Below are 21,421 nucleotides of genomic sequence, written 5' to 3'. Positions count from 1 at the left end.
TAAAATAAGATAACCATGACTGAAATACATGAGTAACTTAGTGAAGGTGATCTGGCTGCAACGTCTGTCACCCCCTTGATCGCCAGGGTTGATTTGGCTGGCTAGGCGGGCACCTCCTCCCTCCCTCCCTCCCGCATCGCTCCGTGTGCCTCCCTCCTGAAGCTGGGCACTCGGTGGAAGAGGAGGACCATCCCAGACAGAAGGCGTTTACTGGTTGGGTAAAGAAACTTCCCTTTTGTCTGCACATCAGCGTCACTGAAAGTTCTGTCCACCCCTTTTCATAAGTCTTTATCATGTCACCCCGCCACCCGTCTCCTTTTCCTAACCTGAAAATGCCCATGCTCTTTAGTCTTTTCTCAGAAGAATGGGGTTCCAATCCCATAATCAGCTTAGTTGCCCTTCTCTATACTTTTTCCAGCTCTGCAATATCCTTTTGGTGATATGGCAAGCAGAACTCTTCACAGTCTTCCAAATGAGGCCACACCACAGCTTTCCACAATAACGGCAGTTTTATTTTCAGTCCCATTCATAACAATCCCAGCATGGCGCCTGCCCTCCTCACTGCTGCTGCGTACTGAGTCAGTGTCTTCATCAAGCTGTTCAGTACAGTCCCAACACCTCTTTCCCTTTCAGTCACTGCCCGTTCACACCCCCTCAGCATACGTTTATCATTAGGAAGTTCTGTTCCAGTGAACGTTGCCTCACACTTACTAATCATGTGTCTCGCTGCTGCCCACTCACCCAAATTAGAGATCCTCTTGGGAGCTCTTCACCATCTACACCTTGGTTGTCACCACACTGTTCACCCCCCAGTTTCAGATCATTTTTGAACAACTTAAGTAGTACCAGCCCAGTACCAATCCTTCTGGGACCCCACCGCATACTTCTCTCCATCGCAACAGCTGTCCATTTATTCCTTCCAATCCAGGGCCAGTGCCAGCTCCTAGGTTAGTGCCACGCCCCACATGTCTTCCCGCAACGGCCTCAGAGATGCTTGGATTGGTAGGAAGTAGAATAAACTTCTCTAGGAGACCCAAACGCCACTGAGAGACAGAAGCAAGGTGGGACTCGCCCACGCTGTGGTCAGACATGCCTTTGGATCAGACTCAGCCGTGAATGCCTGATGAATCTAAAGGGCACGATCAGACAGCAACATCTGGGAAAGGTCCCACAGCTGTTGGCACCCCATGTTGCCCCGCCACAGAAGAGGAGTTAACAGACACTGGGGAAAGTCCAGTCCTAATGCTTGCTGATGGGCCACCGATGGACTTTCCCCTGTCTGATCACCCAAGCACACACTCAAGCCATCGGGATGGTCTGCTCATTCCATCCCAACTCAGCGCTGGTTTCCCCCCCTCACTTAGCGGTATGTGCATGACCTCATACTCCACGGGGAGGCCTCCGTGCAGAGGTGCGATTCCTCGTTTATGCACATGGGAAACAAAAGGCAAAACCCCCCAAACCACTCGCCTACAACGTGCCGTCTGATCATGCAGTGACGGGCTGAGCCCACAGCTGCAAAGGATGTGTGCTCGTGCAACGCTGTGTCAATTTCCACCAGGGGAAATAGGCTCACTTCCCCTCCACACCAAGTGTCATGTCTGCTTGCAGTCCCAGGGAGGGAGTGGGTGACAGAACCCAGAGCAATCACAGAGAACGCACCAGGCCAGTGGAACTGGCCCCAGGACTCTGCACAGATGTCTCCTGGCTAGAAGAGCCTGGTGACATCTTCTGACTGGCTCCACGCAAGGCCGGCTCATCAACTAGGAGAACTAGGCATTCGCCTAGAGTGCGAGCCGGCCCTTAGGGCGCCAAACTGAGTGGGGATGTTTATTTTTAAACTAAAATATAGAGCACTGGTGATGGGGAGGCAAACCTTTCCTCGTCTTAAGTCTTCTCTTGCTGGAATGTTTTTCTTCTGCATTTTTCTCATAGCCCAGTTCCCTTCTGATCATGGAGATGGGTTGGGAGAAAAATGCTTCAAGTCCTTGAGTGAAGCCAAGCATATTGCAGGAGCAGGAGTAGGTTTCACGTCTCACCTGCTCATTCTGCTTTTGTCTAATGTAATGCTACTCCCCAGTTTCTTTAGGCACATTCAGACGGCCTCTTTTGGGTTTCTGACCACCTCCCTTTGCCTACTCGCCAAGCAAGAGTTTCATCTGCTTACAAAATAGGACGCTTTCTCCTATCTGCCCAGCATTTAGCAATCAGGGTCCCTTGGCTGCGGTCCTTGAGAATTTCATCCAACTTGGACATGGAAAAGAAAGTTGCAGTCAAAAAACGTTTCCCATTGAAACCAAAGAAAGTGGAAAAATGAACATACAAAAGAATATAGATACTCATAACAATACTAATGAAGAAAAAAAGAATACAACCGTAAAATAAAGCTATAGCAAAAATGTGCATGTTGAATTCCCAATTGACCTGCTCCTGGTCACTGCAGCACTTCAAAAAGGTGCAGAGCTCCAAGCTTTTGCAGATTTTCAGTGTGAATAGTCCCTAGCTATGCGGCAACTAGTGAGAAAATCTAGTAGGTGTCCTCATTGCACAGATTTGCAGCTAAGAGGCTACTTTCTGCACAGTAGGACTTAAGCACAGACTCATACTAATACTTTGATCTGAACCAGTATTGAAGTTACAGGGGAAACGGCCTCAATTTGCTGCAAAGAATGGCACCTCTGATTCAGACTTTCTATATAAGGCACAAAGGATCACATCTCTCCAGATTACAGAGGCCTACATCAACACCTAACCGATCAGTCAAGAGAGTCCATCTCTGCACTTACGTTTGGGGGATGCATGGGGGCTGTCCGAGGCGATCTGCCTCATCCGAGTTCCGTGGCAACTCAGTGCAACCAGTCTGGAGATGATTGCCGTCTTGCCAAAGCCGATGTTTCCAACTATCACCACACCTCTGTTCATGCTGGTGTTGGAACTTTGCAACTGGACATCAATTTCCTGGAATACCCAGTCCCGGCCCACAAACACAGACTCCGTGGTAATACTGGGCACTTCAAAAAGCAGTGGTTTCAAGGAAATGTCGGGAGGTCTATAAGGTGCAAAACGTACTGCAAAGGAAGCAAGAATACACAATTGGCTATTAACGTTGATAATTTAAAACTGTTTGCTGATAAAATGCCTCAAATCCATTCCCAGCTCAATGCTACTTATGGAATAGGTCAGGTAGAAGAAGTATCTCCACCAGTCCTTCTATGGAAAGCTTTGGCTTGGTATTCCTAGCTAATGGATAAGATTCTGGATGGTGTGAAGCCTCCTCCATATGATCTGGACCTGGAATTTTTTAAGGCTAATAAAATCTTGCGACAACAGGGTGAGAGAGCGACTTTATGGAGATTATTATTTCATGGAGTGCCCACGAGTTCTCCCTTTCTCACAATGCAAGAACTCCTTGTGGGCACTCAATGAAATTGCTGAGCGGTCGGGTTAGAACGGATAAAAGGAAGTACTTCTTCACCCAAAGAGTGATTAACACGTGGAATTCACTGCCACAGGAGGGGGTGGCGGCTACAAGCATGGACGGCTTCAAAAGGGAATTAGATAGGCATATGGAGCAGAGGTCCCATCGGAGGCTATTAGCCACAAGGTATAGATAGGGGCTCTGGGGCAAGTGATGCTCTGTCATCTTGGTGCTTGGGGGGGGGCAACAGTGGGAGGGCTTCTAGTGTCCCGGCCCCACTGGTGGACCTCCTGATGGCACCTGGTATTTCTGGCCACTGTGTGACACAGAGTGTTGGACGATGGGCCTTTGGCCTGATCCAACACTGGCTTCTCTTATGTTCTTATTATAATGTACCAAATTAGTTTTGCTAATTCAATTCACTAATGGTGCCATCTTCAGAACACCTTCCTTGAAGTAAGCACCACTGAGTAGACTTCAGTGAGATTCTGAGTAGATCTGCTTAGGAGAGCACTGCTAATTGTGTTCCTTTATGATGCATGGCTTGACTATGCTGATTTAAGTGGCTTTAGTTAGGCACAAGTCATGGACACGGCACTAGGCAATTTTATCTGGATTTTCTAATTTACCTCTCCTAACATAATTTATTTAACATTATGTATCTTGATTTAGCTACCTTAACCTAATCCATTTGACCAACTACATTGAATTTTGGATTAATAGCTTTACATAAATTTTGGCCACATTAGTTGAGCACCATTAAGCAGGATACACATATCATGTGAAAGGGATCTAGGTGTTCCAGTTGATCACAAGCTAAACATGAGCCTGCAGTGAGATGTGACTATGAAGAAAGCTAATGCAATCTTAAAATGCATTAACAGAAGCATTGTGTCCAGATCACGGGAGGTGGTAGTTCCGCTCTATTCTGCTATGGTCAGGCCTCACCTGGAGTGCTGTGTCCAGTTTTGGGCCCCACATTTTAGGAAGGATGTTGACAAGCTCGAGCGTGTCCAGAAGAGGGCAACTAGGATGGTGAGAGGGTTGGAATCCAAGTCATATGAGGAAAGTCTTACGAGGAAAGGCTGAAAGAGTTGGGTATGTTTAGCCTGGGAAAGAGAAGGCTTAGAGGGGACATGATTGCAATCTTCATATATTTGAATGGCTGTCATCTAGAAGATGGAGCAGATCTATTCTCTCTTGCGCCGGATTACAAGACTAGATCTAATGGGTGGAAATTACAAGGGAGTCGTTACCGGCTAAATATCAGGAGAAACTTCCTGACTGTAAGGGTGGTTGAGCAGTGGAATAGACTGCCTTGGGAGGTGGTGGATGCTCCTTCGCTGGTCGTTTTCAAGCGGAGGCTGGACGACCCTCTTTCGGGTATGTTGTAGGGCTATTTTTCGGCTATGCTCCTGCAGAGTGCAGGGGGTTGGACTAGATAACCTGCAAGGTCCCTTCCAACTCTATGATTCTATGAATCTATGATTTAATAGAATTATTGCAAGTTTTGAGGCTTTTTAACAATCCAAAATGTTACACATCTGTTAATTTTTTATCAGCTATTGAGCCAGTGTTTTAACCATGCACTAGTGCATGCCGCCTTGCAGGGGACAGTCTCCAGAGTTTGGGGGGGGGGGTGCTTCAGGATGATCCAAAGCTCATTTTGGTGTGCACACAGCTGCCCCAGTTTATTGTTCAGGATATCTTTCTACATAATCATAGAGGCTTTCTGGGGCATCCAAATTAGAAGGAGCCAGCTCCAGTGGCTAGACTGGGCACTGGTGCATGCCCCCTTGCAGGGCACAGACCTCGAAGTCTGAAGTTGTATGATTTGAGGTGTGTGATGAACTGACCTCCAAAAGCAGGATGCTTAGGATGTCAAACTCAGAGAGCTGGGAGATTAGGGGTGAATGCCCCACTGTAAAGCACTTTGATTGGCAGGCTGCTGCCTGCGTGCACCCCCTTCTCTCTGATTGGTCAGCGCCAGCTGAGGAGTGTTTTATAAAATCCCGTGAGTCTTGTCAGTCAGTCATCGTTTGGATTTTGACTTGGGAGTTGCCAGTCAGGAGGAGACGTGAAAGGACACAACTCCTAGCCTTCACTGTACACCAACACATTTGGGGAAGAGTTAAGAAATCAGAACTTAATCTAATGGGTGTCAGCACTGGCTGTATTGCGTTTGTTTGCAGTCTCCAGAACTGGGGGTTGAGGTTTGCCAGAAGAGGCTGGGCAGTTGGTGGGAAACTGCCAGCCCAGTCAAATAGAAAAGGGTTATCACTCCTAGGTAGGGTTGCCAAGTGTCAATTCTGCCGCCGCGGGGGACTCCCATAGAGTTTTCCCTCGGATGACCGTGGCATGCCCGGGTCACTTCTGGGCAACGTGCACATCGGGGTGGATTCCCCCCCGGGGCCCGATCCGCCAAGGGGGACTTGGCAAGCCTACTCATAGGGAACTGGAGGATATTCCTTAAGCCAGTTATTCAGAGGGTTCACTCCTCAAGAATACAGAAAGGGCAAGTTATAATCCCAAAAAGGGAAGTATTGATATACAGGAAGAAAGTTCTAACTTCCAGGAAACTAGGATATTTTCTATGAAACTTTATTAAGACACACTGTTGCTGAAAGAAACCTACAAGATAAACCAATCTCTCACAGTAAAGAACTGAGTCTATTAGAATTTAAGCTTCAATTAGACTCTGTTGCGTGTTCAAGACATTCTAATTTTCTTATAAAGAACTACAGTTTCCTCAACTCATCATCCCCTGCCCTATTCCTGATCCAACTGTGCTCGTTCAATAAAATTTACCTTGTTGTTTCAACTTTACTTCGTGACAAGTGTCATTTCCAAAGGGTTATATAAGAGGGCTCCTGCTGAGTTACAATAAAACTCTGGCCTGGGCAAAAGCCAAATAACTTCTGTAACACTGGGTGGGACACAAAGAAAGTTATAAGTTTATAATTCAAACATGCTGCTAAGAGGCTTCTCAGTCAGAGTGGTGAACAGTGTTCTGGCAGGAAAATCTGCCTCACAGAAGAGAAGGAGCAGGGGTCCGTCATAAGGTGCTTCAAAGCTAATTTTAGGGTAAATCTGCCCTCAGTTTCTAGTCTGCATTTCTCCCGGGGCACCCAACTTTGGAGCAGCTAGTACAGAAACTGAGCTTCGAACGAGGTAACAACATAGGTCTCCCTGCAGGACAGAGTTCCCTGAATAGGAGTGTGCATGATTTGTGTGCTCTCAACCTTATTTTTTGGCACAGAACTTTTCAAATATCATCAGTATTTGGATTCATGAATGAGGAACCAGGAAGTGGGGACCAGCTTCATTCCTGTCAAACAGGGCATATTAGAAATGCTCAGGGCTTTTTTTGTGGAAAAAGCCCAGCAGGAACTCATTAGCATAATAGGCCACACCCAACAGCAGAAACATATTAGCATATTAGGCCACACCCCTGACAGCACAGCTCATTGGCATATTAAGCCACACCCACATGTTACCAGAAGTGTGGTGATCCAGCCACACCCACCTTTTGCTTCTTATTCTGTTTTCCTTGTTTGTTGTCAAAACCCAGGGCTTTTTTGTAGCATGAACTCCTTTGCATGTTAGGCCACACACCCCTAACGTAGCCAATCCTAATGAGTTCCTGCTGCTGGGTGTGGCCTGTTATGCTAATGAGTTCCTGCTGGGCGTGGCCAACTTGGGAGCCAGCCGGAACTCTGTTCCTGTGCGTTCCTGCCCAAAAATAGCCCTGGAAATGCTTAAGAAGAATGGCCCCTGACCCTGGCATGGAATCACTATGTGTAAAAATACTGGATCTCAAGTCACACACGGCCACCCTCCTCACGAAAAACATGAGGGGCAGTTTTGAAATGGAGAAAGACTCCTGTGCCCAGCGGCTCCTTCTGTCTGCCTGTTTGTCAGCCAAACACTTCCCTCTGACTGCTCTGCCAAGTGAAGAACTGAACAGTTTATAGCCTGCTCTGACTGCTCTGCCAAGTGAAGAACTGAACAGTTTATAGCCATTCTTTTTCTCCCGTTGTTCTGACGTTTTACAGGGATGATCCCTAGGGTAAAGGCTTCTAATGTCCTGGCCCCACTGGTGGACCTCCTGATGGCACTGGTATTTCTGGCCACTGTGTGACACAGAGTGTTGGACGGGATGGGCCTTTGGCCTGATCCAACATTGGCATCTCTTATGTTCTTATGTTCTAATCCTTGATAACGTCAGTGAAATTGGATGGATTAGCGCCTGGGAATTAAATTTGCCTTTAATTGCTTGTAAAACTGGAATCATTGCTCCTGTGTCTGAAGTCTGCCAAGGCGAATCCCCTTCAGTGAAGAGACTATCATTGTATATCTCAAAATGAATTAATGAAACAAAAATGAATGAACATTATAAATATAACGAAAATAAATCAAATGTTTGGAAGGACAAAAATAGCAAATCCCTACTCTCTTGAGAGTCCCTTGGACTGCAAGAAGATCAAATCAGTCAAACCTAAAAGAAATCAACACTGCCTGTTCCCTGGAAGGCCAGATAATGGAACTGAAGCTCAAATACTTTGGCCACCCAATGAGAAGGGAGCACTCCCTGGAGAAGACCCTGCTGCTGGGAAAGATTGAAGGTCAAAGAAGACGGGGACGGCAAAGGATGAGATGGTTAGACAGTGTCATCGATGCAACGAACATGAAATTGAGCCAACTTCAGAGGACGGCGGAAGACAGGAAGGCCTGGAGGGAGCTGGTCCATGGGGTCGCAAAGAGTCGGACTCAACTGTGCAACTGAACAACAACAACTTTCTTGAATCACAGTTGAGTTGATAATGGTAAACATTTTTTAATACTCCGATCATTTTTATGGCCATTTTATTTACTATGTTTTTTTACTCTGATTTCTTTTTGTCTCACTTGGTGCCGCTTGGTGGTTTTGCTATGCTTTCTTGTGTCTAACTTTCTTCCAGCAAATTTCAAGCTTTCCTGGATGAATCTGTTATTTGGCTTGGCTATGGGACTGAAGCAGCCTTGGTCGCCCTGGAGGAGGAGTGCGACTCTATTGATTCTCCTGGACCTCTCAGTATCTTCTGACACCAGCGATCACAGCGTCCTTCTGGACCGCTGGGTTTGGGAGGCACTGCTTCGTGGTGGTTCCAGTCTGAGCGGGAAGTGAGGTTTGAGGAGGTGGTGCTGGGGGACTGCTGCTTAGCCCCCTGTAGGGTTCTGCAAGCTTCCATCTTGTCCCCGACGCCCTTTCACATCTACATCAAAGGTGTCAAACTCATTTGTTACGAGGGCCAGACCTGACATAAATGTCACTTTGTTGGGCAGGGCCTTGTGTTCCAGAAAACTGTATAAAGCACAGCAGCTTGTAAGCTCCAAGTTGGATTATTCTCACTGCAAGGCCTCATGGGCTGAGGTTGGGGGAGGTAGGCTTCCCAAGTCCTCCCGGGGGGCGGGGAAACCCCGCCCCAGAGGCCCGTTCCCCGGCGCCGCTGGATCGGGCCCCAGGGGGAACTCCTCCCCGATGTGCGCGTCATCTGGAAGTGACGCGACCACGCCGGGCACGCTGGGGGCGGGGCCACAGCCATCTGAGGGAAAACTCTATGGTTTTCCCTTGTATGGCTGTGGCCCCGCCCCCAGCGTTCCTGGCGTCGTCACGTCACTTCCGGGTGATGTGCATGTGGCGCGTGTGCGCTTCATGCGCGCGCACACCAGACGCCAGCTGGGAGCCCCCCACTCCTGGCAAAGATCAACTTGGCAACCCTGGGGGGGGGTACAAAGGAAAACCCACATGGAGAGCCAGCGGTGCAGCACTGGGCAGACGCTCCCACGCTGCTTGACTGCTGCAGACAAGGTTGTTCCGCCATGCTGAAGCCACAATCCGAGTGGCTCCACCCACTCCTCCTGAGCAGTCGCCTGTTCCCTCCCTGGCACTGGTCGCTCACAGGCTGCATGAGAACACTGAGGCAATGCCAAATGGAGCAGGAGAAGTCCTCACCAGCTAGTGGGAGATGGCAACAGAAGGGGACAGATGAGTCTTGTTTGAATGACAGGTTTCTTGTTTTTAGTGGTAATGTTATTATGCATGTTTTAATTTAATTCACCCAAAGAGTGATCAACACTTGGAATTCACTGCCACAGGAAGTGGTGGCGGCTACAAGCATGGACGGCTTCAAGAGGGAATTAGATAGGCATCTGGAGCAGAGGTCCATCAGTGGCTCTTAGCCACAAGGTATAGATAGGGACTCTGGGGCAAGGGATGCTCTGTCTTCTTGGTGCTTGGCGGGGGGGGGGGCAAGAGTGGGAGGGCTTCTAATGTCCTGGCCCCACTGGTGGACCTCCTGATGGCACCTGGTATTTTTGGCCACTGTGTGACAGAGTGTTGGACTGGAGGGGCCTTTGGCCTGATCCAACATTGGCGTCTCTTATGTTCTTATGTTCTTAATTTGTTAACTGCCTTGGTAGGCCCTTATGAGGGTGGAAAGGCAGGGTATCAATTTTGTAAAGTGTTTTGTACTGTAACCTGTAATGGCGCATGCATGTCTTTACTATTTAGAAAATGGATACATCACCTCGAGAGACCCGCTTGAGGTGGTTCACAAAGTCAAACATGACAGAGCCATAGAAACAGTACAACAATAATTAAAATGAAGAAAGCATAAGAATCCCACTGTAAAAGTCAGAGTCTGGTGGTGGAAACCGCTGTCAGGTTGCAGCCGACTTGTGGCGACCCCAGAGGGCTCTCGAGGCAGGAGTCGTTGACCGCTGCCGGCAGAGTGACCGGGGTGGGTGGGGGGTGGGGGTCTCCTTGGTGGTCTCCCATCCCAGGGCGGATGAGGGCTGCTGAGCTCCTGAGATCTCACGGGGCACCCCAGTCAGGGCAGTCAGAGTATAAAACAGCCCAGCAGATGCAGCAGCTTAAAACGATCTTTGTAAAACAGTCCTTAGGGTTAAACGTAGACCGTAACAAACAATGGTTAAAAAGATCAGATCTCCTAGTTAAAAGCCTGGGTATGAAGAAATATTTTTGCTTGGCGCCTAAAAGGGAGTTTAGATCATCCCCACTCGCTGGGGTGACCTTGAACCAGACACCAGTCAGCTGGACCTACCTCACAGGGTTATTATGAGGATAACATGGAGGAGAGAACAGCAAGGTAAGCTGCTTTGGGTCCCCACTGGGGAGAAAGGCAAGATATAAACAAGCACAGGAACAAATAACTTGTAATGCGTACGTGCTGGCTGCCCCAGAGCCCCAGTTAAACTGGCCACCTGCTCGGAGGGTGGGTGGGGGTGTTCATGTCGTTAGTGACATTCCCTTTCTAAAAGTAAAGGCATACTAGGATCAAGCAACCTTTGGTTTAAGAGGTCTTTAGGGTACTTTATGAATGCACATGCTCCAGAATATTCCACAGCAATTTATCTGCAATGGAAACAATAAAACCATCCTGTTGCTTTCCTTTCCTATATCCTGCTAGCTGACAGCTTCGCCGCCATGCATCCACTTTCCCTCGAAGCACATTAGAAGCACCACTGATGCGGGTGTCAGTCTTGTTTGAATCTTTAACAAGAAGAGCCTCGCCTGTAAATTCTAAACTTTCTAACATTAACCTTTTCTTTGCACACCTGACATTAACCTTATTGCAGAGTGCCATCTTGTGGATACTTGACATAAAGGAAAACCAGTAAGCAACTATTTAAGCATTATCAGAATATTATCCTTGTTGTTGTTGTTCAGTCGCACAGTCGAGTCCAACTCTTTGTGACCCCATGGAGCAGATCACGCCAGGCCCTCCGGTCTTCCGCCGTCCTCTGAAGTTGGCTCAACTTCATGTTCGTTGCATCTATGACACTGTCTAACCATCTCATCCTTTGCCGCCCCCGTCTTCTTTGACCTTCAGTCTTTCCCAGCATAAGTCTGAATTTTGCAATGAGTAGCTCATGATCTGAACCACAGCCAGCTCCAGGTCTTGTTTTTACTGACTGGATAGAGCTTCTCCATCTTTGACTGCAAATGATATAGTCAATCTGATTTCGGTGTTGCCCATCTGGTGATGTCCATCTGTAGAGTCGCCTCTTAGGTTGTTGGAAAAGGGTGTTCGCTATGACCAGTGTATTCTCTTGACAAAACTCTGTTAACCTTTGCCCTGGTTCACTTTGCTTTCCAAGGCCAAACTTGTCTGTTATTCCGGTTACCTTTTGACTTCCTACTTTAGCATTCCAGTCCCCTATGATGATGAGGACATCATTTTTTGGTGTTAGTTCTAGGAGGTGTTGTAGGTCTTTTTAAGAGGAACCCACCTATTCCAAGGCATATTTATTCACAAATGTAGGACTGGCTGCCTTCTCCTTCCCACGGACAGGTGTTACCACATGATGGCCCCCACAACTAATGCCCCCCCCCCAATTCTGACCACTGTTGTGCATCCTCTACCATTCTCTCCAGCCCCAGTGAAAGCATCTACGGAATGCATGAGGCCGATCAGGTAGAAGAAAAAGAAGAAGAGATTGGATTTATACCCCGCCCTTCACTACCCAAAGGAGTCTCAGAGCGGCTTACAAACTCTTTTCCCTTCCCCTCCCCACAACAGACACCCTGCGAGGGAGGTGGGGCTGAGAGAACTCTTGACAGAAACTGCTCTTTTTTAAGGACAGCTCTTATCAGAACTACGGCTTGCCCAAGGTCATCCAGCCAGGTGCAAGTGGAGGAGGAGTGGGGAATCAAACCCCAGATTAGAGTCCGCGCACTTAACCACTACACCAAACTGGCTAGGTAGGAAGATATCCACCCCTCCCAGATGAAGCGTGGGGCTGAAAAAGAAAATGTTCTGGACATAACACTTCAGAGTAATGTACACATCCTCCTTACCTCTCAGGTCCTGCTGCACACGAGACCCTGCCACGCTCTGCCGAGGCATTCGGAGAGACGTCCGTAGGGGAGCGTGCCTCTGTTCGTCTAAGTAAGCAAGATCTTCTAAATGGGCTGAGCTGGTGGCTGATAATAGGGAAAAAAAGAAGGATCAAACACACTTCTGAGCATCTTTACTCACAGTCCATGGCTGCCGGGGATTTTAAAGACACGATCCTTTGCACAGATTTCCTGTCATACCAGGCACAGCACATTCCTGCACGGGAAGCAGCCGTCCAGAGGTGAAAACGTTGCATTTTAGAGGCCCGCCTGACTGAAGCACATTATTTTTGGTTTTGTTTCATTACTTGTTTTTATTGTCACGTCTGATTATACGTAGAACACTATTTTACTATACTGAACTTTAATTTTGTAATCACATTTTATTGCATTGATGATTGTATGTATTATAATGTACATAATGCCTTCTTTTAATTATATAATCCACTTTGAGTCTTGTTAAGTTGGTTACTTAACAAAGAGTCAGAGAGTGATTTCAGCAAAAGATCAGCTTTATTCCACAACTCGAACCCAACTCCAACACGGATCAACATCTGATAGCCAGAACAGCTTTTACACTGAAGCTGTTCTACTTTTAAACTCTCCCGACTAATGTAGCCACGCCCTATTGTACAATATCAACCTATGAGGTTGCAGGGATAAGGTCCAATCACAATAGTTCCTGCTCTTGGAACTGGCTGTTGATGATTGGTCGGTTCTTCCTGGGCTACCAATTACAAGTGAGGGATTAGGATCCTAGCCCAGGATGAAAGCTTCACATGGTGTTTCAATGACAGAGTTCACATACATACTTTGGTCAGATTGAATATACCACAAGTCTCAATGAGAAAAGTGTATTATAAGTGAAGCAAATTTTAAAAAAACCCACCCTAAATACAAGATTGAAGAACAAGCTGACTCCTCTAGATGGGATAGGAGAATTACACAGATTACATCAGTTATTATAACTAGAATTTACTAAGGAATGGGGCTGTATTTAAAAACATTCCTGTCTTGCAGTGCTGAACTTCTCGGTCTACCCAAGGCCATACCCCAAAAGAGAGGCAAAATTTATTTATTTATTTAATTTTTCCCCAGACGGCACACGCAGCCTGAAGGCTCTTGAGGTGGTTCACAACAAGAACAGAAAAGAGTACATTTTAAAAAACGTTCAATATGATAGTCCAGATAACTAAAACGAACAGCGGGCAGTCATATACTCAGTAGCCACATTATGCCAAACAAAAATTCACAAGGTGGGGGGGGGGCACCCAGAGAGTGCTGGAAATCTGAAAATGCTGAGACAACACAAGTGGGGGAGAGGGGGGGGAAAGGAAAACACTAGTCAAGGCCTTGCTTACAATTCTGCATGAAATTTGCAGAAGGGCTCAGGGCCCTTTGCGAAGGTTGGATTTGCCTGATGCTTGGCAAAAGGTCCCCAAGTCCTTCAGCAACTGGCAGGCAGAGCCAGAAGAGGGAGCGGAGGCCAGGAGGGGCGGGGGGGGGGAGAGGGAAAACACCAGCCAAGCTTCCAAGAGACTGCCCAGCCAAGATTGCTGAGGCCCCAGGCCTTGCTTACAATTCTGCATGAAATTTGCTGAAGGGCTCAGGGCCCTGCGTGAAGGCTGGTTTGCCCGATGCTTGGCAAAAGGTCCCAAGTCCTTCAGCAACTGGCAGGCAGAGCCAGAAGAGGGAGCGGAGGCCAGGAGGGGCGGGGGGGGGCACTCGTCGTGACACCCTCATCGTAGTCCAACACTCTAGCCCTGACACTACCCTTAAATAAAGACTGGCTGTCAAACGAACTGCAAGCACTCGCTACAGCTAATAATCAATATAGACACAAGACATTCGGATCCCCACAAGACATGATCAAGCTGTGGGCACAGGGAACTCTGACAGCTGTTTCGATTCTTCAGAAGAGCAAAGGACACACATAACCCTTTCCAGAAGGTGAGAAAAATTAGCTATGCGAAAAGTTCAGGATGGTCAGTACAGAAATGATCATTAGCAACTTTTCCCTTAGAGAAATCACAAGAACATGTTTTTTTGTGTCCAGATAGGAATATTTTGGGCCGAGGAATCAAGGTAAAATATCTAAAACGGTCTACTTTGAACATGAAGGGAACCTAAGGGACTGCCTTTCCCCACATGTTCCCCAGAGAGCACTACGACCGGGGTCCCAGAATCGCTTAGCTCTACCAGGCCCCAGAGAAGCCAGGCTAGCAGTGACAAGGGCCAGAGCCTTTTCAGTGGCGGCTCCACACTGGTGGAATGAGCTCCCGGAAGACATCAGGGCCCTGCGGGACCTTTTGCAGTTCCGCAGGGCCTGTAAAACGGAGCTCTTCCACCAGGCCTTTGATTAGGGAGCCACATCCATTTACCTGAGGCCCTGGCCCCAATATTAATCAATATTACTTCAACGTTAACATCAATATTATACCAACTGAATAGTCTGTGCTTCGCTGATACGGCCCAGATCATGTTGCCAGCTGACTGCTGGGATGCCCACCATCGTTATATTGCGCTAGCACTTTATGTATTGTTTTAGACCTATTTTATTGCAATTTTAATAATGTAACTGTTTTATCTTGTTATAATAATATTATGTAAGCCGCCCTGAGCCTGCTTCAGCAGGGAGGGTGAGATATAAATCAAATAAATAAATATGTTAACGTTTATTGCATACATTTTTTTCATGGGAACACAAGTTATTTTATATTTATTTTGCTCACAGTATAGCAACAGTCTTAAAAATATTATCATCCTCAAAATCCACGCTTCCCGTTTGCATCTTGGCGAGGGCCACGGCTCAGTGGTAGTTCAGTCCCTGGCTGCATCTCCAGCTACAAAGGACCAGGCGGTTGGTGATGTGAGAGACCTCCGCCTGAGACCCTGGTGAGCGGCTGCCAGCAGTGTTCCCTCTAAGCTGAGTTAGTGTGAGCTAGCTCACAGCTTTTTAGCCTCTGGCTCACACATTCTTGTCTTAGCTCAGGAAGGAGGGCTCCGGGGCAAACTAATTTACGCAGTAGCCAAATAGCTTGCTCACGACTTTCATGCCAGTAGCTCACGAAGTTGAATTTCTGCTCGCAAGACTCCACAGCTTAGAGGGAGCATTGGCTGCCCGTCAGAGTAGACAAGACCGACCCTGGCGGACCAAGGTGGGTCTGGTTCCGTGTAAGGCAGCTTCACCTTGCAGTTATGGGCCAGAACGACTCAGCAACAACGGTCAACACATTCTATCATGCAAGCATGACAATCTTTGTTTAACCAGGTGATGCTGGGAAATCAATCTGCGAAGGATCGAAACTGGTTCTGGTCAAGTAGGACGACAGGCACATTCTTAGCACAGAACAATACCCTGTGAAACTGGGCAAGGGACAGCACTGGAATTTCCCAGCCACAGCAGCAGAAACTGGGTCAGCTGAAGATGCAACATGAAACCAAGGCTTGTCTTAGCAGGCATTCCTTGGTGAAACCAACGTGCAGCACGGAGGTGACCAGTGAATCTTGGATTGTCTTAATTCATCGACGACTGAGGGGTGACATGATTGAGGTTTATAAGATTATTCATGGGATAGAGCAGGTAGAGAAAGAGGTACTTTTCTCCCTTTCTCACCATACAAGAACTCGTGGGCACTCCATGAAATTCCTGAGCGGTCGGGTTAGAACGGATAAAAGGAAGTACTTCTTCACCCAAAGAGTGATTAACACTTGGAATTCACTGCCACAGGAAGTGGTGGCGGCTACAAGCATGGACGGCTTCAAAAGGGAATTAGATAAGCATATGGAGCAGAGGTCCATCAGTGGCTATTAGCCACAAGGTGTAGATAGGGACTCTGGGGCAAGTGATGCTCTGTCTTCTTGCTGCTTGGGGGGGGCAACAGTGGGAGGGCTTCTAATGTCCTGGCCCCACTGGTGGACCTCCTGATGGCACCTGGTATTTCTGGCCACTGTGTGACACAGAGTGTTGGACTGGATGGGCCTTTGGCCTGATCCAACACTGGCTTCTCTTATGTTCTTATTTTAATCGTGGCTTCAGTGCTGTTGCTCTTTTTCCCACAGCCCCACCAGCGATGCATCCCCTAATATCCCGGCCTGCTTTGTGGTGCCCAACTGATGGTAAAACTGTGCCTCTTCCACTAACATTACCTGCCAGCAGCACAAGGAAGGAGGCTTAGTGCAGCAATCTGCCTGCTCTCTGAATGGCCATCAGCTGTTGCGGCACATCACCCCTACTCAGAGGCCAAGCCAAGGAATCTGCAAAGATTTCATGTCGAGTTTTTCCTCACCCAAGCCCTGGGAAAATAAATCCCTGCTGCTGATTTCAGTGACTCTCACAGACTCAACAAAACCCCTTTCCCACATGCCCTGTCTATGTCCCAAGGGGGCAGATACCACCCCGGCCACCCCCCAGTCTTACTCAAATGCCCCTGCATGTTTCTGTCTCCATGCAAACACCACCCGTCCACTAGGCACCAGGAGCATTCAGTGCCAGTGCCCCCAACCCCAGAAAAGCCCCTCAAAACTACCTCCCCCCCCAAACGCTTCCATTCACACAACAAGCACACAGCTGAATTGCTTTACTGAATAGAGAAAGAAAGTAACAAGCAGTAAAATTAAGGTCATTCATGTTCTGTTGGCTTTAAATTTTTTCCCCTTTATGGTAGAAATGAGCAAGAATCCAGTAGCACCTTAAAAGGTAAAGGTTCCCTTGCTCGAAAGCCAGTCGAGTCCGACTCTAGGGTTGCGGTGCTAATCTCTGTTTCAAAGCCGAAGAGCCAGCGCTGTCCGAAGATGTTTCCGTGGTCATGTGGCCGGCATGACTAAACACCGAGGCGCACGGAACGCTGTTACCTTCCCACCGAAGTGGTACCTATTTATCGACTTGCCATTTCTTGCTTTCAAAAAGACTAGCAAAACTTGTGGTAGGGGAGGAGCTTTCTTGAGTCACTGCTCACTTCTTCAGATACAGCTAGAACGCGTGTCCATGTGTCTTTGGAGAGCGGAGTGATTTCAGATGCTGAATGACAATAGCAGGCAAATGATCTATTCCCTTTATGGATGTATGGAAGGAGATCTGCCTTTGGCAGCAGACACAGGAGTGGGAAGAGGAGTCTATTGCCAGGCAGAAGCTGGGTGCTGGTGAAGCTGAAGGTGAGCCGTTTGGTTCTGACGCTCTGGAGGCCAGGTCTGCCCCACCCCACTGCCAGTTGTTGTTGCCATTCCAGGGAAGGGCTGGTATGGTTTTGCCCCCAAAACAGGGGGCCAGTTGACGGAACACTGGAGTCATGTCGCGTCCCCGGCAAGTTCTGGTCAGAATGGCTACAGAATGGCTTGAAGTCTCTGAGTGTTCTTCAAAGGCAGTGATTTGACTGTGGCAAAACCATAACAGCCCTTCCCTGGAATGGCAACAACTGGCAGTTCAGTCTAAATTGGTGGAACCAACTCTTGCTGCAATCTGCTTTTCTTTCTTTCTTTTTAAAAACATTTTATTTTCAGTTTCACAAACATTAAAATAAATCAAACATTCCTTTTATAACTCATACTTTCCCAAAAATAAAGTTCATCTTCCTATTTTAACAATTAATATTTTAAACTAGCATTTTCCATTCTTACTAACTTCTTCATTTTCAGCCAATCTTTTCAAGCAGTAGGGCTTGTTACTTTATGCTGAGTTTGCTGTTTTAAATCCGTGTTTAACTTTCTTTTTTTTACTGGGTCAGTTGTTTTTAGTGGTCTCTACTTTGAGATCTTAGATTTCATTATTCTTTTACGCTGGAAACAACCTCAGGTGAATTTTTCCGAGCACTGCAGTATATAAATATTTTAAAACTGGGATAGAGTTGCATATCATCTGCATATTTACAACACTGCACCATGCCTCCAGATATCCTTTCCCAGCAATTTTATTCCCAGCAATTTAGACGTCACATAGCATAGGAGACAAGGCGAACCCCTGCAGAACTACATAAGCCAATGGCCAAGGGTTAGAGCAGTCGTCTCTCAGCCCTACTTTCTAGAGCCGGTATCAGAAATGACGCAGGGGAACCCCTGCAAAACAGTACCACACCCCGTGCCTATCTGGGCCAAACGATCAATAAGGATACACCAAAAGCCACGGAGAAGTCCAGGGAAGTGAGCCCGGAGGCACTCTCCCCGGCAGCTACCTAACAAAGGCCATCCAACAGGGTGAGGAGATCCATCTGTAGGTCCCCCCGAGCAGATCAGAGGCGGGTGACAGTATACTGTATTGTATCTGGGCAAGATGACAGCTAGGTATGGTTGAGTTAGATCATCCTGCTCTATGGTGACAGGTAAAGGTGACAGGCAAAAGGGAATTAGATAAGCATATGGAGCAGAGGTCCATCAGTGGCTATTAGCCACAAGGTATAGATAGGGACTCTGGGGCAAGGGATGCTCTGTCATCTTGGTGCTTTGGGGGGGGGGCCAACAGTGGGAGGGCTTCTAATGCCCTGGCCCCACTGGTGGAGAACATAAGAAGAGTCCTGACAGTATACTGTATTGTATCTGGGCAAGATGACAGCTAGGTATGGTTGAGTTAGATCATCCTGATCTATGGTGACAGGTAAAGCTGTCATGTGACAGTGTCACCAGGTCCAGGTTGCATCTAGGTTGCATCAGCCTAATTAATGGTCACCATGAGTCAGCACTGGACTCTGATTGGTGCCATGTTGTATATAAGGGGAACAGTCTAAATGTAAGTGTTCACACTTGTGGATGAATTTACATGCGAAGCACCTTGCTGGACAATGTTATGATTTTGGAGTCTGCAAAGGTGAATGGACTGTCTGTAAATAACTCTGTAAGTAAAACCACTGTATATAGCTTCCACCAGCAACCTGAAACTGTCTTTATTCGGGCGCTTCCAATACGCCGTCAGTGGGATGGAGAAGGACACAGATAACCTGTATCGTAACTGCCTTGAGGTTCCATCGCTGGCTTAGTCACCTCACACAGGCAAATTTAACACAAGACAAAAGTGGTTCTGGTCAGAAGGATCCAAGGAAGGCTTTTAAAAATGAACATACTACTGCTGTCTTCAAAACTCCATGAAGAGGTTTTTAGGCTTTGCTGTATTCAGTGCATCAGCTCTTCCTTGGCCGATTTAACTAGCCAAGAGGGGCAAGAGAACAAGTGGCGGCCCTGACCTCTCCAAGGATTCTGTCCATATCCTCACGCTGTACAAGCTGACATCCATGGGCACATAACAAGCGGAAACCTCAGGGACATCCATCATTTGAACTGCAATTAACATAAAGCCTAAATTGAATGAGATACAATTGATTTGATCTGCAAAAGACTTTGCAGTTGGTCACAGCCAGCTGTTGGGGGCCTCTGCCACGGTCCAGTTTGCAAAAGGCTCCTCAGTGCTCCAGACAATGTCGCTGCCTGGCACCTAGCAGAGCCAGAAAGGTCAGAGTTCTCTCCCACAACCGTTGCTACCGCATGGGCTCTGAAATGGGCTACAGCACTTCAACAGGAACGTTCTTCCACCAGCGCTCTAGACACCCTCCCTTCCGTTCAGCAGCGCCACACTTCGCTCCAGAGCCCCTCCCTTCCGGTCAGCAGGGCCACACTCCTCGTCTCTTTTCCTGGTAAAGATCATCCATCGGGACAACCAAGGCGGTTCGGGTCCCAAGCAGTGTTCCCTCTAAGCTGAGTGAGTGTGAGCTAGCTCACAGTTTTTTAGCCTCCGGCTCACACATTTTTGTCTCAGCTCAGGAAAGATGGCTCCGGAGCAAACTGATTTATGCAGGAGCCAAATTGCTCGCTCACAACTTTAATGCCAGTAGCTCACCAAGTAGAATTTTTTGCTCACAGGACTCCACAGCTTAGAGGGAACATTGCAAGCCTAAACCTGAAGCTGAATTTAAATAGGTAGGGAAGGCAGCCTAGTACAGACCAATACTTAGATGAGAGACCTCCAAGGAAAACAATAGCAGAGGAAGGCAAGGGCCATCCACTTGCCTTGAAAGTCCCTTGCTGGGGTTGCCATAAGTCAGCTGTGACTCTACAGCACTTTTAGGCACACACACAGGTAACCCATGGACATATGCATGAACAAATGAAGTTCCCTGAGCAGTAAGGGAGACATTGTGTGGCCAGGCACAAGCCCATTCATCAAGAGCTTATCAAGAGGTATGAGCAATGGGGGCCTGTGTTTTATGACACCAACAGCACCCTCGAACAACTAACCAAAGGAGACTGACTCATAAATCCTTCTACACCACCGTCATCTACCTTTTCTACTACTTTGGATATTAAGATCATCTCTTGGAACGTGGCCAACGATGTTGAGTTTCTAAGTTACTTCAATGATTTAGATATTATACTCCTTCAGGAAACCTGGTCGCCAAATCAGATTCAGATTGAGGAGTATAAATCCTTTTCCCTCCCAAGGTATCGGGTTAACCCTAAGGGTCACTTTCAAGTGGGTCTGGCTCTGATTGTTTCTTTATATTTAGAAGCAGAAACAACTGAAGCGGCCTTACACGGAGTCAGACCCTTGGGGTCCATCAACGTCTGTCTTGCCTACTCAGACTGGCAGCGGCTCTCCAGGGTCTCAGGCAGAGATCTTTCACATCACTCTACTTCCTGGACCTTTCAACTGGAGACGCTGCCAGCCAGGGATTGGACCTTCTAAATGCCAAGCAGATGCTCTGCCAGAACAAATTTTGAGCCCGGTAGCGCCTTTAAGACCAACAAAGTTCTGCCAGTGAGCCACAGCCCCTTCCCAAGTGGTGGCATTAAAAAAAAAGCTTGTTCAGGTGTCCAACCTGCACTTGCTCAGCCATCTTGCCCAAGAAGGAGATATTGGCCACAGGGAGACAGGTGTTAAGCAATGTTCCCTCTAAGCTGTGGAGTCTTGTGAGCAAAAATTCTACTTTGTGAGCTGCTAGCATTAAAGTTGTGAGCAAGTGATTTGGCTACTGCTTAACCAAGTTTGCTCTGGAGCCATCCTTCCTGAGCCAAGACAAAAATGTGTGAGCTGGAGGCTAAAAAAATATGAGCTAGCTCACACTAACTCAGCTTAGAGGGAACACTGCTCACAGGGTGTTTGTTGTGGGGAGGGGAAGCGA

At 47.6% G+C, this 21,421-nt stretch overlaps 1 protein-coding gene across 1 annotated transcript in view; it reads right to left on the bottom strand.

Moving 5' to 3' along the window:
• TANC2 (tetratricopeptide repeat, ankyrin repeat and coiled-coil containing 2) overlaps positions 1–21,421 on the bottom strand; it is a 378,694-nt gene that overhangs the window by 94,063 nt on the left and 263,210 nt on the right. Inside the window, exons 11-12 of the mRNA XM_015424928.1 lie at positions 12,282–12,407; positions 2,787–3,068 (exon numbers count right to left, since the gene is read on the bottom strand). Of these exons, the coding sequence (XP_015280414.1) occupies positions 2,787–3,068; positions 12,282–12,407 (408 nt within the window). The remainder of the gene's footprint in view (positions 1–2,786; positions 3,069–12,281; positions 12,408–21,421) is intronic.

Source organism: Gekko japonicus, unplaced genomic scaffold (genome assembly GCF_001447785.1).
Source record: "Gekko japonicus isolate JY-2015 unplaced genomic scaffold, Gekko_japonicus_V1.1 scaffold1630, whole genome shotgun sequence".
Lineage (NCBI taxonomy): Eukaryota > Metazoa > Chordata > Lepidosauria > Squamata > Gekkonidae > Gekko > Gekko japonicus.
The sequence above is the reverse complement of the archived record's forward strand: the minus strand, read 5'-3'. Positions and strand labels throughout refer to the sequence as shown.